Raw genomic sequence first — 14,567 nt, 5'->3', positions numbered from 1 at the left:
GTGAGCGCCCTCGGTTTCATAGCTGTTGGTGCGTTACAGTAAAGGTCGAGTCACTTCGCGCAACACAAAAGCGTGCCACTCAGTTCTAAAGTAGAGGCGTCGTTACAGCCTCAGAAATATGTCTCAAACTGATATATTCCAGGCAGATGAGAGTATAGGAACTGTCAAATTCTAAAATGAGAGCGTTTTTCATTGTTAAATGGTGAAGCTTGCTGTGATGGTGGTTCAGTGCCCATAAACGTCTATCCCAATTTAAACTGAAAGTGCAGACACGTCAATTAAGGCATCACATGATGTCATACGGAGCTGTGCTGGCTGATGGGTCGGAATAGCAGCAATACAGCTCTGAGTTGTCAGTCTGATGTGGCAGCCTACATTTGAATGGACAGAGTGGAGCAACAAATCGCCCTCTGTTGACATAGAAGTAGTGCCCGCGAACTTTACGTGACTTGGCGGTGGCAGCACGAGACCTGTGAGTGAACCGGTGCGATGTGTTTAAACAAATAAAATACAAGTGCATAGCACTCCTATTCCTGATCTACTATACATGACAGTGACAAGTGATTGGCAACCATACGTGTTTCACTAGTAAGCTATACAGTTTTAAAGCTAGGAAAAATGGTCTAATTCTAACAAACTCTGATCTTCCCATCTTTTTAAATTTAGGTTAATTGAATTTCTCACTGTTTTAAGCGTATTACAAGAAGTGGTTCTTACATGGATTATAACCGTAGAATCCACCAATCATTTGTGCCTGCTTTTGCTAATTGCAGTTCAGTACTATTGTTTCACATTCACTCTCTGTACAAGATTTTTGATCAAGAGTGATAAGAATAAGAATTTAAAATGTTAGCCTTTCTCTACAGAAGCAAGGGACACTAGAAAGTCGGCTGCGATGCACCAATCATTTGTGCCTGCTTTTGCTAATCGCAGTTCAGTACTATTGTTTCACATTCACTCTCTGTACAAGATTTTTGATCAACAGTGATAAGAATAAGAATTTAAAATGTTAGTCTTTCTCTACAGAAGCAAGGGACACTAGAAAGTCGGCTGCGATGTGCACTCTATCTTATGTGTGGTAACTTTATCGTAGACTGAGGTTAATCATTGAATTACTTCTTGGGTTTTTATTAAAAACCAAATGTACCGTAACTCCTACCTGCGATGAAAGTCAGTAAGCATGTGAGATGTTACATTGACTCCAACCTAGCGAGGAATTGCTCACTCCTGAATCATTCCTGTCTGTGTACTGACTTCTGTTATTTAATTATTCTTTCTTCACACGTGAAGAGAGAACTGATGTCGTTAGCGAATGGAGCTCTGACTTCAGAGCTTAACAATCTCCCAACCCCACTGATGCCATAGTTTAAACAAGTGTCTCGTTAGTTTTTATGACGACCGGATTTTCATCCACGCAGCTGACGTAGAGCCTTGGTAGCCGGCGCAATAAATTTCATTTGACAGTTTTACGTAATCTGATGATGCCCCACAATGGCGTAACGCGTTATTTTTAAATAAAAATAACTTTGCAAACCTGACTGTTTTATTTCTAATATAACCATGAAAGCCGGTTGGTGCATCAGTCAGCCAACGATGAAGTGGGATGAATACTTCCTTTGCCAATATTTATATTCTTTAAGGACTTAGGAATAACCCTCCGTAATCGCTGTTGACGGAATTTGAGGACACTCTCTTCGTTAGCACTTGTATTCATGAGTTTCGTGATAGCACACATCCTTTTATTTAGAACTGCATTCTGTGAAAATTAATTAAGACGAATAGTACCCCCTAGTGATATAATGCGAACATGTTTAAAATATTTAGCATTGTTGAATTCCTCTCAAAGTGCAACAGACATATCATCATTGTAGGTTATACCTGCCAAGCACCATGGTACCCAAAGTTGGTTCTGTGTGTGTCTAATTGTAACAGTCAGGTAGGTATCTTCAATAATAACCATTTGGCTGGTCTTGTAAATAATTTATTTAACTTTTTATTTAACGCACGGTCTCGCAGTTAGAAGCCACGTCATCAGGTTAGATATCTTAACTCGTGGTGGAAACGTTAAGTCATGACAGTAAATTTGTCTCTCATACAAGATAGTGTGGAACTCTGGTGTATGTCACTTCTGTTGTCAGTTCTACTCTCACAGACATTTGCTACGTCATATGGGGTATTGTTGTCGTCACAAATTTCGTATATAACGACCTCATGGAAATTGGTCAATTACAAAAATTGTAATCTTTGACGCCTATTATGATCTCAAGATGCCATGCTTGGTGCGTGGTTTCCTTTCAGTTGTATAGTTCCCTTTTTTGACCAAGCTACTATCATACATATTCATATAAAATCAATATTCATAGTAAGTAAGTTCTATTGTACAGTTACTTTCTAAGCACATATATAATGAACTTAGGAGCTTTAGCGTTATAGACGCTGCATGCGATATTTATTCTTTGCCATTACTCTATGATCATTTGTCGCTATGAGTATCAGATCGGTTTTGTTTCGGATTGGTGTAAGTTTCAATAGAGTTCTGTCCGAAAAGCTATTCATTTCTGTCTTAAGTGGTACGTGAAGATGTGGAAAAAAAAATTGTAAGAAGAAAGCGAATGAAGAATCACGCCAATGTTGTCGATGGAATTATCTGGCTGTAAGAATTGAATAATTAATAAATTGTCCATTGCTGATGAGGATACACTTCTATTGTGCGCATAACCATTTCATTAATTAATAATAAATGTGCCAGATCGAGGGCACGGGCGTAATAGTGAGACCCCAGTTCAGAGGACGAGCCTGCAGTAAACGATCAATTATATTTCTCCACTCCGCTACGAGAATGTCGACTTCCATGTCGGGACTCACACTGCTGAATTAATTTCATTTCAGGAACGTCGAGGAAAGGAACATTCATTTTATTTCGAGTTGGGAAATTGACCTAATTACTAAATGAGTAGCTTCGGTAAGATATTTCAGTTGGCAGTTCTGCCTTTTGAGTTATTGCTTTCCCCCCCCCCCCCCCCCCCTTTACCGGCTCATACACGAATAGTGTTTCTATCTGAGTTTTGTAGGTGTTCTTTTCTGTTTTCGACTGATCTAATTAAGCAGTACAGCGTGAACTCCATCATAGTGGTTTGGAAACACCTTATTCTAACAAGCATTAACTGCTAAGTAAGCCTTATTGCTGCAGATCAACAAATGTATTAGAGAAAATTGTTGCTATAGAAGGTAGTATGCTGGGAGAGTACTTAACTGACGTAAATCATAATCTTTATTTTGTGAATAAATGACTACGTGTTGCGGGAACCTTTCAACTTGAGCGAGAAACGTATTCAACTCCTGAAAGCAGACAACCCGGAACAGTCCACTGAGCTGCGTGTTGTCTACATGTGGGGAAATTTACATAGTGAACAACGATGTTCACGCTTTTGTCTTCTGATATTTGCATTTTTATACATCACTTTGTAGAACCAAAGATTCTGAGAAAAGAACTCAATGCCACTAACAGCTGTTTATGATTATAAAATGGTGGATGGTTGTTGGAGCCACAGCTACGACATCTGTTTGGTGAGATATTTATCCAAATTTTATGCAGACGTTATTTTGTCTGGTCATACCAGCACTTTTCATTTGACTAGGTTTTCTTCTCGATTAATACATTTCTAAAAATAAAGTAAGGGATTATGATCATAATGTGTTTAATCTAGAGCAACTGAGTCGACTTTATAACTTAAATTATGTTGAATTTTCTTTGCCATTATGGTAATTATAGCCAGATCATTTACTTGCCTCAGAAACAACGTGTGATATATTTATGGAGACGTAACATAACTTTTCATTTTCATTTAAGTGAACTGCACAAAACATGAATCGTCTTTATCTTACTTCCCAGACCACTGTGCCTAGCACAGATCACTATACACAGTTACTGGACATTCCACTAACAATTTTCCTCATACGAATCACCGTCTGGGCAATTAGCACTCAAACGAAAACGAATTTCTACTGGATTCAATTAAGTATTGATAAAACTGATGACCATAGATGTTAAGTCCCATAGTGCTCAGAGCCATTTGAACCATCTGAATCTACACCACGTCTCCTCAGAAGAAAAAGTTCAAGGCCGCAACCTCAGCCGGTTAAGTCATGGCGACGGTTCTCTGGGACTCTGGAGGGGTTATTCTGTTTGGTGTCCTCCATCAGGACGCAACGGCCAACAGTGAAGTGTGTTGTGCTACCCTCAGTAATTTGAGGAAACGACGTCAGCGTGTTCGCTGCTACAAAAATGGAGTAGAATATTGTACACTGGAATCCTCAATAAAAACAACTTGCTTTCAGAAATAAAACGTGTTGCATTACTTACTTAACAACTCTCGTACCACGTTTCCGCACAAACTTCATATACAGAAGATATCTGATCTGCAACATGCGGACTTCTGTCGTGGTACACATGAGAAATTGAGACTGTCACAGTAACGTCAACACTGCTTAGCATCTACGAATTAATCAGCTGTTAACATCATACGACTTAATTTCAGCACAGTTTGTGATTCAGGCATACTTGAGTATTTTTATGCGTTTGGATTCTCTTGTATTTTATCTTCGCCTTGTTTATTTTAAATCCAAATCGATACTTACCTTCTGCGAATTACGTGTGTTTCTGTCTTCGTATACACCTATGCTTACACATTAAGCTTAATGGCGATCAGCTGCATCGGAGATCTGTTCCAGGTACAGCAGTCATGCCACCGTGCCACATGACAGGGGGTCGTCAGATCTTTTACTAGTCACATGAGTAATAACAGCCGCGAACAGTGTGATCAGGACAGCAGATATCAGAGAATTTTATCGACGCGAAGCCACGTACGCCTTGGAGCTTTAACTGGATTTAGTATCAAAAATCGACCGTTGGTGATTCGGTTCAAATAAAACCATCACTACCACAGCTACCTGCATAGGCTGCGAATGGGGGAGTAAAAGCGCTGCCGTCGATGATCTGAGCTTGAAAGGACAGGTAGAAAGCCCACAGAGCTCTAAAACACTCATCAAAACGTCCGAGTAGGTTTTTCATTCGGAAATCCCCCCCCCCCTCCCGGTCCACCACATTTTTACTTACACTTTCAACGTACACACAAAAGCAACACTCCCTATGTCTCTTACCAGGCCACTGAGATTACTGGAGCTGCAGGGTTACCACAGTTTTACAGGCTCTGCGTATGGAAAAAGATCTTCAGGACTGGTGCTTTGGGTTACACGACAGAGCACAGGCATGTTGAAGGGGCGAAAGTTATCTAAATGCATATACAGTTTTAGGTATCTAAAAGAGTGACTGTTAAGAAAATTTTCAAAAATAATAAAGTCATCTTGTGAGGTACCACTTTAGTCTTCGGAACTCAGTGGGTGTATTTTGCCCTTTTCCACTTACCAGAACGTCGACCCTATCATTGAGTACAATTTTTCTGTGACGAGTTATGTAAAAAACAAATTTGTATCTTCTACAGAGTATCAGTTGAGACTACAATGTTATGTTGCGTGTATTTATAGTACGTCGCTTGAGAGAGCTTTGGCGACGAGAACATGGACCACAGATGCTGCCGGACGTCAGAGACATCGCTCGGGATCGAAATGGCGGCTAAATTTGAAGGCCGTTATTATTAAAAATAACGTAAAGTATCAAAATACTGTTCTTTTGAGCAAGAATTTTTTTAGTGAGCTAAATATTTTTTTTTTTAGTTAGAGTAAAGCCTGAACCAGCTCATCGAGCACAACTTTTAAGTTAGTACGTTATAAGGTAAGAGAAGGAGCATACTTTGACTCTCAGATGTTGACGTGTATTCTTGAGTATAATTTACAAAATACTGTGTGAGATAATAGTGGGATAGTTGAATGCAGGTCAGAATGCAACCTCTGAAATGGAAAAAGCTCTGTTCCTTTGGTAGGTGTAAAAGTTGCGAAGTCGTTTAGGATTTGCTCCGATTTTTGTTTTATTCTTTTGAGTAGGATGCATAGTTTGGAAATACTACAGTATTAGTGGGATTATCAAATGTCTTCTATGCCTCAACACCACGCAAACCGGTGTACTAATTTTGATCGACAAATCGCTAGTGGTCCAGTATCCTATATTAATTCCCGTATGAATTCTTTTTATTTTGCATTTTTATTACGCCTTTGACGAGATACACCGCATGCAATGCGTTCTCGTACTAATTGATTCTCATGTAAGCTGTCACCAACTCTGAACCATCTAAATAAAATGATCAGATTATAATTTTAACTTCAAAAACTTCTGTTCGGAGTCTGAATGGGAATTATTTCTAATGTCACGCTAGCTGCCTGAGCATTATCTTTGCTTCAGAGATAACGCAGCGTAGTCGGTTGCACAAAAAGGAATATTTTTACTGTTTCACTGAAAAAAAAACCTTGATTTATACTTTAAATCTTCTTTTGCATCCGACTATTCTGACTTAATGGTATGGAAAAGAAAAACGAGAAGCAAGAGCGAACAGAATTGTCGTTCAAGCATTCAGCAAATTTTTATAAAAGTTCACGACTCATTATCACTAACTAGCCACAAATCAGCACTGGTAATTTGGACAAACAATGAACTTACTTTCTCGCGGTGACTAACAAATGGGAACAGCATAAATAAAAAAGATATCGGAGCCATAAAATATGGGCTATCTTTCAAATACATCCCAAATGTTCGATGAGAAGCAATATGGACAATGATTCAACAGTTGCAATACGGGGCAGAAACTTTTCACGTCGTTCATATTTCCGTTGGCGACCCCAGAGGACACTGGCAAACCTTTCGCTTTGTGGACGCAGCAGCATCAATTTGTCTCATTCACAAAGTATTTAGCTGCGGAACGATCAGCGGAACTGGCGTTACATTCCTTACAAACTTTACAGAACAAATCGAAGCTGATCACATGCATGGCTCAGGTCCGAAGACTTTCCAGCTTCACGTGTGTCGGTAGCAAAAGTACATCTCTTTGAATTTGTAGATATCGTCTGCAGAACATTAAGAGCAAACAACTACGCCTGCAGAATTTTAGACTATTTAGAGGAGAAAAAAATGCCATAATGTACCATTTCCCTGTTTGTGGTCCACGAAATTTTTTACTCTAGTGATGGTCAGAGATGGTATACATACTTCCTTCTGATAAATATAGTTTCAGAGATGTTGCTGGAAATATCCATTTACATTAATACATAACTGTCATGTGCGTGCTAATGACTGTCTAACATATTCAAAACAACGAGGTGATTCACAAATAATGGCTGCAGCTTTAGTCAACTGGGCAACGAGCTTTTCTGGAGTGTACGTTGGTATCTTGTACACCAAATTCTTCATCTTCCTCCACAGAAAAAAACACATAGGACTGACGTCAGGAGAACGTCGTGGCCACGGTACTGGCGCCCCTCCCCCCCCCCCTACCCAATCCGACAAGTGGTGAAAACATTATCCAAATGTTCTCTGACAGCTGCACCAAAGTGTGGCGGCGCCCCGTCATGCTGGAACCGCAGTCGATACCTGATTGCCAGCGGGATGTTCCTCAGCATTTCTATGTAGTACTTCACGGAGATAGATACGGTACTTTCCACCACCGTCAGTATTATGTAGAAGGTACAGCTGTAATGAAAACGTACCCTTTCTAGTACTGACACGTAATTTCGTTGCAAATTGGGTTCCAATGTCAGAGTATTCCATACGAAGCTAAATGCCTTTGAAGTGTGCAGTTCATGTTGATGATGGTATTCTCATAGGGGAAACGGGTATTTACGTCGAATGGAACGGAACTTCGCAAGGGTAAACGATTCAGTGATCTCTTACAAATCTCATGCCCTGTTCATTCATCTCCAGCAATGCTCCAGGGACATATACTACAAGCAAAATATTTCTCCTACAGTCGACCAGAGACCAAAACCTTAGCATTTCATACAAGTTTGATGACTGCTGTGCAAATATGAGTATACTATCCTGGCCATCCAGGTTGCCATCAATTCATGTTCCCATCGAGCGCACCTGAAATGTTTTGTTGTTCTGCCCATTCCCAATGAGCTGTATCTAACTGCGGAGCGACTAGATCAGATTGTCTTTCTAACAGTTCGACAGTATTGTGGTCTCCATTCCGTGATGAATCAGAGTTCTTATCAATGAGAAACTGAATGAAAGGAATGCCTCTAATCGAATGGCTTATCATTCTGTGTTCTAGATAGCTTCACAGAAGAAAATTAATGTCCTGATAACATAAGGGGCGATCAAAAAGTTTCCGTTTGAAGGCAGAGCAGAATCGGTATGCCGATCAGGTAAAACGACTTTGAGCATTGACGCAGTCATTCCACCGAAGCACTAGATTGAAGGTACTTGTTTGGTGCTAGCGTTGTGTTGCACATTCCCTGCAGAAACTTCCTCAATCGGAAAATTTTTGATCTCTCCTTATATATCTCAATCACTTCGACTAAACTTTAGAGGGTTTATGGTCGATCACTTGGATTAGTTGTTTCACTCCTTGCCCTCTCCTCGTCTTCTACACTTGGAAAGAATGTTCCACCCATTTTAGACAGATGGGTATAAGAAGGCAGTAATGTTCCTACACCCACTTTACTTACGTTTCTGTATCAGTGAAGTAAACTCACCATAAACGTATTACTATTAAAGCCACTGGTGTGATGCCGTCATTCACTTCCATATTTTTTTACTTTTATGAACTTCTTAATTTAAGTATTAGCTATTATTATTGGCAACATCTTGTGTCCCTACTGGTGTAATATTTTTACCCGATGTACCAGTGTGTCTATTGATATTATATAAGATTTCAAAGTATTTCATAGAGCAGGACCTGACACCTCAGTGCTGTATTGAATTCACCTTACAGAGTAGATACAAATTTATCATGTTTATAAACTGAAAGAGTATTTTACCTCTGAAAATGCCGATGTGTGTGATTTTCGTTGCTGCAGTGCTACAACAGCTCTAATTTCAGTCTACATAATTTGTTACTAAAATCTTAGTCACTAATAAATTTTCTCGTCTGTTTCTTCCCTTACTTCTATTGTATTCCTTACCATTTCAGTTTTTATACCATAAAGCTGTAACTTAACCTCTTATAGTATCAGTAACAAGGTCCAAAGTATATATGCCAATCATGCAAGTTCTGGCGCTTTTTATGTGATGTAAGAGGGAGACTAAGGCCATAATCGGGATGTGTAAACAATTCGAGAACAAAACGAAAGCAGATTCTTAATTGCATTACAGTTTAGATGTTCGTATAGGATTTAGCAAACATTTAACAGTATTAGCCACTCTTAAGGTAAAGACTTTCCATATACGACAACTGCCAAGCAATAAGATGATCTACAGCTCATACAGCTCAGTAGTAGCTGCATGTTGGGCTCCTTTGCTTTTCATTTCTGCTTCTCTAATGAATTAATGAAGTAAAATAACTAAATTTTGATCATTCAAGAATGAAAAATATGTTGATGGATGTGATACTGGAGTAGAGTAGAGAGTAGAGAGTAGAGTAGAGATGATGGACAGGCCGAAGTAGAAAATGGATCAAAAAATGCAGTATTCAGTCATTTGTATGACAACACTTCGTAGTATGATGAAAATCTGAGAGTACTCGATGACCAAAAACTACTGTCAGTCGTATTAACAACGATGTCAATAAATCAAAAAATGTATTTCATATTTATATATGTCAGTTTTCTCTAAAAATCCAACATTTTTTTCTGCATTTTTGTCTACAACTACCTATCCACCTTTCATTGCGTACTTACCATTTGCCTCCTGCAGTTCGTGGTAAAAAAGGCAATTTTTTTCTGTAAATTGTTGGTTTCCTGACGTTTTAAAAAATATATTCTCTTTCGAAAACGCAAAACAATTGTGTGTTGGTTACGTGATAAGGAAGTTAACTGATGCAGTACAACTTTTGTCTCTCCTTGTACGTCTCTGTTTCTTACCTGCAGATGACTGCTGCAAAAATGTCATTCAACGACAAAATAGTGTAAAATACAACTATATAAGCAATGAATTCTGTGATATCATGCAACAGGAAAGAGGAAGAGACAATTACAAGCATAATAACTTACAGGAAAGGTCAAGGTATAAAATAATAAATGTTCCATACTACATAGAAAACTAAGTAAATGAGCAATTTGCGACAAAAATTCGCAAAAACGGCTATCACACATGCAAATAATTATGTGCTAAGTACAATGATGTTATTACCAAGAACAGAGCATGGAGGCAGAAAACTGTAGAAAAACCTACAAAATAAAAAGTTAATAGTTAAAGATGAAGTACCATCCTTTGTTGCAGAACGACACGTACTAAGTAAACAAGTTACCTTCAGAAACATGATAACTGAGTCATTCTCATCAGGGTACTTTCCAGAGTATTGAAAGCACACAAAATTTATGCCTCTGCTACAGGAATGTAATGCAGAAGATATGGAAAGCTAATACGCCCATTTCCCTGCCATCATTACTGTAAAAGATAAAAGACACATTAATGAATTTTTTAAAATAAATACAATCTTGTATGTGAAATATCGTTTGGGTTGCGGAGCCGTAGAAGAATAGAATGAGCCACAGCACAGCACAGAAGGGGGTACTTAAAACTCCTGGCAAGGTTGAGTGTCTACGGATTTTGATGCTGCTTATCACATGGTTCTACTAAATAAACTCGGTGCATGTAGAATAAAACTAGAAGCAGTGCCAGGCATAATGACGCTCCACTGTGCCTTGGCTTCAGGTAATAACATCATGAAACAGGATATGAACTTCACCTGATTTTAATGAAGGACACAGCTGCTTACGCTGGGAATGCAGAACTGGAATAAATACTTTGTTATACACTACTGATCATATTCGACCTTCAGTCGTTGACATATGCACCTACAACATAACATCAACAATCAAAATAGAAAAGAAGTGAAAAGATTGAAAAGAATGAAGGATCTATAAAGTTCAGCTCGATGTAACATTAGGTACGGTGGATGCGGCTACTAATAAACATATATATTATTAGATTTTAGTCATAGCGTGGAAACGGTGTACCAACAAAGATGTTTGCCATCTTCAAAACATCACATACCCATTGACCTCTGTTAGCCCTCAACCATTTTAACAGTTAATTCAAACCACGAAGTATGTCCAGTGGTACGGAAACACAATATTAACACAGGCACTCTCTGAATAGAATTTAGCCTTTCCACAGTTCACGGTGGTTTTGAGGGACACGCAGCAGTAATTTTATATTGTCAGACTTAAGTGATTCCTCAGAGAGCGCTTTACTGATTTACTTATTTTATTGTACGTTATCGATTTCGGGACATCCTGTTCCATCGTCAAATCTATCTGAGTGTTCAGGCACAGCTGAAGATGTTCTTAAATCTATGATATGAAATATAATAACAACTAATACAGTGCAGTCTGAGTAGTTATTTAAGTCAAACAACGTCTCTGAATAGACTGCATGGCGACTATTTTCGGCCGGCCGTTGTGACTGGACGGTTCTAGGCGCTTCAGTCTGTAACCGCGTGACCGCTACGGTCGTAGGTTCGAATCCTGCCTCGGGCATGGATGTGTGTGATGTTCTTAGGTTAGTTAGGTTTTATTAGTTCTACGTTCTAGGGGACTGATGACCTCAGATGTTAAGTCCCATAGTGCTCAGAGTCATTTGAACGATTTGATTATTTTCGAGCTTATTATGAGGCAACAAAATCTGCATTTAGCACCTTAAGATATACACTTGACAGACAATGAACATTGCACTCAAAGAAAAAGAGCAGGCACATACTTCGTTAATGAAAAATATTTTTAGAATAATTGATTGAGTATACTCCGCTTTTCTTTGATGTTGTTGGTATTGCCAGTGATTTCTAAGAATGTCTTGACATGCAAATAAAACCAGTTCTGCTCGTTGTTAAGTAATCGACCTTATTTTGTATCATAGTTATGAGGGTCATGAGAGGAAAATGCAGGTATAGGTCTGTCAGCAGATTGCAATATCTGCTAGAATCCTTTAATTATATGGTTAACAACAGAAGCATTTTATGTGTTTATTGTAAGGAAACATAATCAATACATAATTTACATAGAAAGTCCCTCGCACTACTTTCAACATAACTTCTTAGAACTCATGTATTAAAAATTAAATTCTGAAATGCTTGATACTTTTCCACCTGTCTTTCAGATAAACAGTTGAATCCGTTTTTTCAGCACACCGTGCACAGTTCCTGTCTTGCCCAGTGGAAGTCTCGACAGTTCCACTACGACCGGGAGATGAACGATGTAACAATGGAAAAAGTATGCGGTGACAAGGGGCATAATAGCGTCAGTTGACAATGATGTTGCTGGCTCATTTCCTTTAACCGCTGAAACAGAGGAATATAGTTGTTAGTTTAAAACTTTCCACAAAACATTTAAACAAGTACTAGTCGAAAGAAACAGTAGGACGTTATTTCAATAAGGGTATTATGTTGTCTGCATCTACATCGGCAATCGAAAAGCCATTTTACATTAAGTTGTGCAAAGAACTTTGCTTGTCGTTATAATATCCCCATTTATTGTTCCAATCTCAAATGATAACGCAGGAAGAACCAAAGTAGGGAAGCCTCCGCATGTGCTCGAACTTTGTTGTATATTGTTGTTGCTGTTAAAAAGCTGTTACTTCTGACACCTAATGCAAGTCGTTATAGTCAGAATAAGTGAAACGGCTTGGAGTAAAAGTGTGATCTATGTTTTTGAGCGAGGAGAAATACGACAGTGCAGTGCAGTGTGCGTAATGGAAGTATTCTAGTAAGTGAATAGTCAATGTATATCAGTAAAAAGGGAATATACTGGAGTAATATTCGAACTGTGTTTTATAGGAAGTAGTTCAAGTAGAAGGATACAAAGTGAAACTAACCTGAAATGTTCGGCTGTACGTAGAAGAGTATGGTCAGGCAATGGAAAATGGTGTCGTGCTAATAAGGGTCGGTAAACTTCAGTTTGAACCATCAGTTACGTGAAACTATTCAGAGGCTGTGGAAGTACAACCGAAAGGCCAAAGAGTAGACTGGAAATGAAAAGACAGAGGTACTTACTGGAGAAGATTTTACGAGCCAGAAGAGAAGAGCCGAAGAAACTTTGGGAACGTTAATGATGGATAGCATTTGTTTTAAATTCTCCAAGTTTAGTAACTGGTGGACACTGCAGCAAGACGTAGGGTTGCAAAGGAGTGGAAGAAAGGATTACAGTGAAGCATTAATACTCTTGTTGGAAAAGGGATTAAAACGTGAACGAAGTGCAGCTATTGGACAACTGTCAATAAGGTTAATGCAATGTCAAGTGAACATTCGAAAAGATAATTAGTCAAATTATCTGTTGTAAGGGAACAATGTAGTGTGCTTCTAAATAAATGTGCGGCAAGTAAATTTATTCTTGCGTGTACTGTTACCAATACAATACTGTGTTATGCTGAAAACAACAAGCCATATCCAGTCCATCAGTTTCCATGTGACATTTAAAACTTTTATTTTTCATCTCAAGACGATTTGGAGAAAGACTTCAGTCACATAATTTTCAGCGAAATTTTTTGTAAATGGTTACCAAGGGCCGCCATATGTATCAGATTGTGGCATTCAGCTATTCGGGAGAGGACCAGAGGTTCACGCAGCATCCTGCTGCAACCAGGTGACGTCATCCAGGTAAGAAGCACAGAAAAAACACTTCACTGGTCAAGAAAAGAGAATAACGGCCGAACATGTAAACGGAGTATGAACTTCACTATTACGATCCCAACTTCTGCAGGTATTCACACTGGTAGCTGCGTCCGTTAAATTATCGAAGCTTAGCAATACATTTAGAAGCAAAATGAAATAGTTAAATAAAATAAATTAAATGTAGTAACGAGAGACCTTGCGATAAGATAACAGAAAAAATCTGACAGTTTGACTTGTTTGTTACGATACACAAAGTGTAAAGTTTCTAGCAGTCCAAAACTATCTAAAAACACTACGTAGACCTAGTTAAATTCTTGACATTCATGGGAATTTTTGAAAGCGCATGCTGTAGCAGTGATGTCGGAAAGTAGGTATCAAAAGTTTTGGGGTTTAACTTTTTCATACAGAGTCCATCCTAGTTATCAGCGTTGTTCACACACCATTAATTACAGATACCTCTGTTTTAATTTTAATTCGTACATATACTCATATCACATTATATCATCTAATTAATTTTGATGTCTACATCTGATTAGACTAATGTATTTGTGGTAGGTTTTGGATAAACGAGTGTGTATGTGTGTATAAATTCTAGTGATGAAAACGGAGGCATTGTTTTAACAGAGAACTGGTTACCTAATACATGTTACATTTCATCATATTTCTATATATAGAAGAATAATAGAATTTCGTCAACGTTAGATTAAGCTCTGAGTGGATGTATAAGAATCAGTTTACTTGTGCAGATAAAAGAGTTTGCAAAGAGAAGGTAACAGTTTTTTTAGCGAAGGGAAAAGGATTAGTAGAGGGGATAAATTTTCTACACTATATTTGGCGAACACGGTACAGCAA

General features: G+C 38.5%; 1 protein-coding gene across 6 annotated transcripts in view; it reads right to left on the bottom strand.

Annotated features, from left to right (window-relative positions):
• Window positions 1-12,056: 12,056 nt before the first annotated feature.
• Window positions 12,057-14,567, bottom strand: part of LOC126089805 (uncharacterized) — a 49,379-nt gene continuing 46,868 nt past the window's right edge. For all 6 annotated transcript variants that reach the window (XM_049906940.1, XM_049906937.1, XM_049906939.1 and 3 more), the window contains exon 4: window positions 12,057-12,386. In XM_049906940.1, coding sequence (XP_049762897.1) covers window positions 12,380-12,386 — 7 coding nt within the window. In that variant the 3' untranslated portion in view covers window positions 12,057-12,379. The remainder of the gene's footprint in view (window positions 12,387-14,567) is intronic.

The sequence above is a fragment of the Schistocerca cancellata genome, chromosome 1 (genome assembly GCF_023864275.1).
Source record: "Schistocerca cancellata isolate TAMUIC-IGC-003103 chromosome 1, iqSchCanc2.1, whole genome shotgun sequence".
NCBI lineage: Eukaryota > Metazoa > Arthropoda > Insecta > Orthoptera > Acrididae > Schistocerca > Schistocerca cancellata.
Note: the sequence above shows the minus strand (reverse complement) of the source record. Positions and strands in the feature narration are given on the sequence as shown.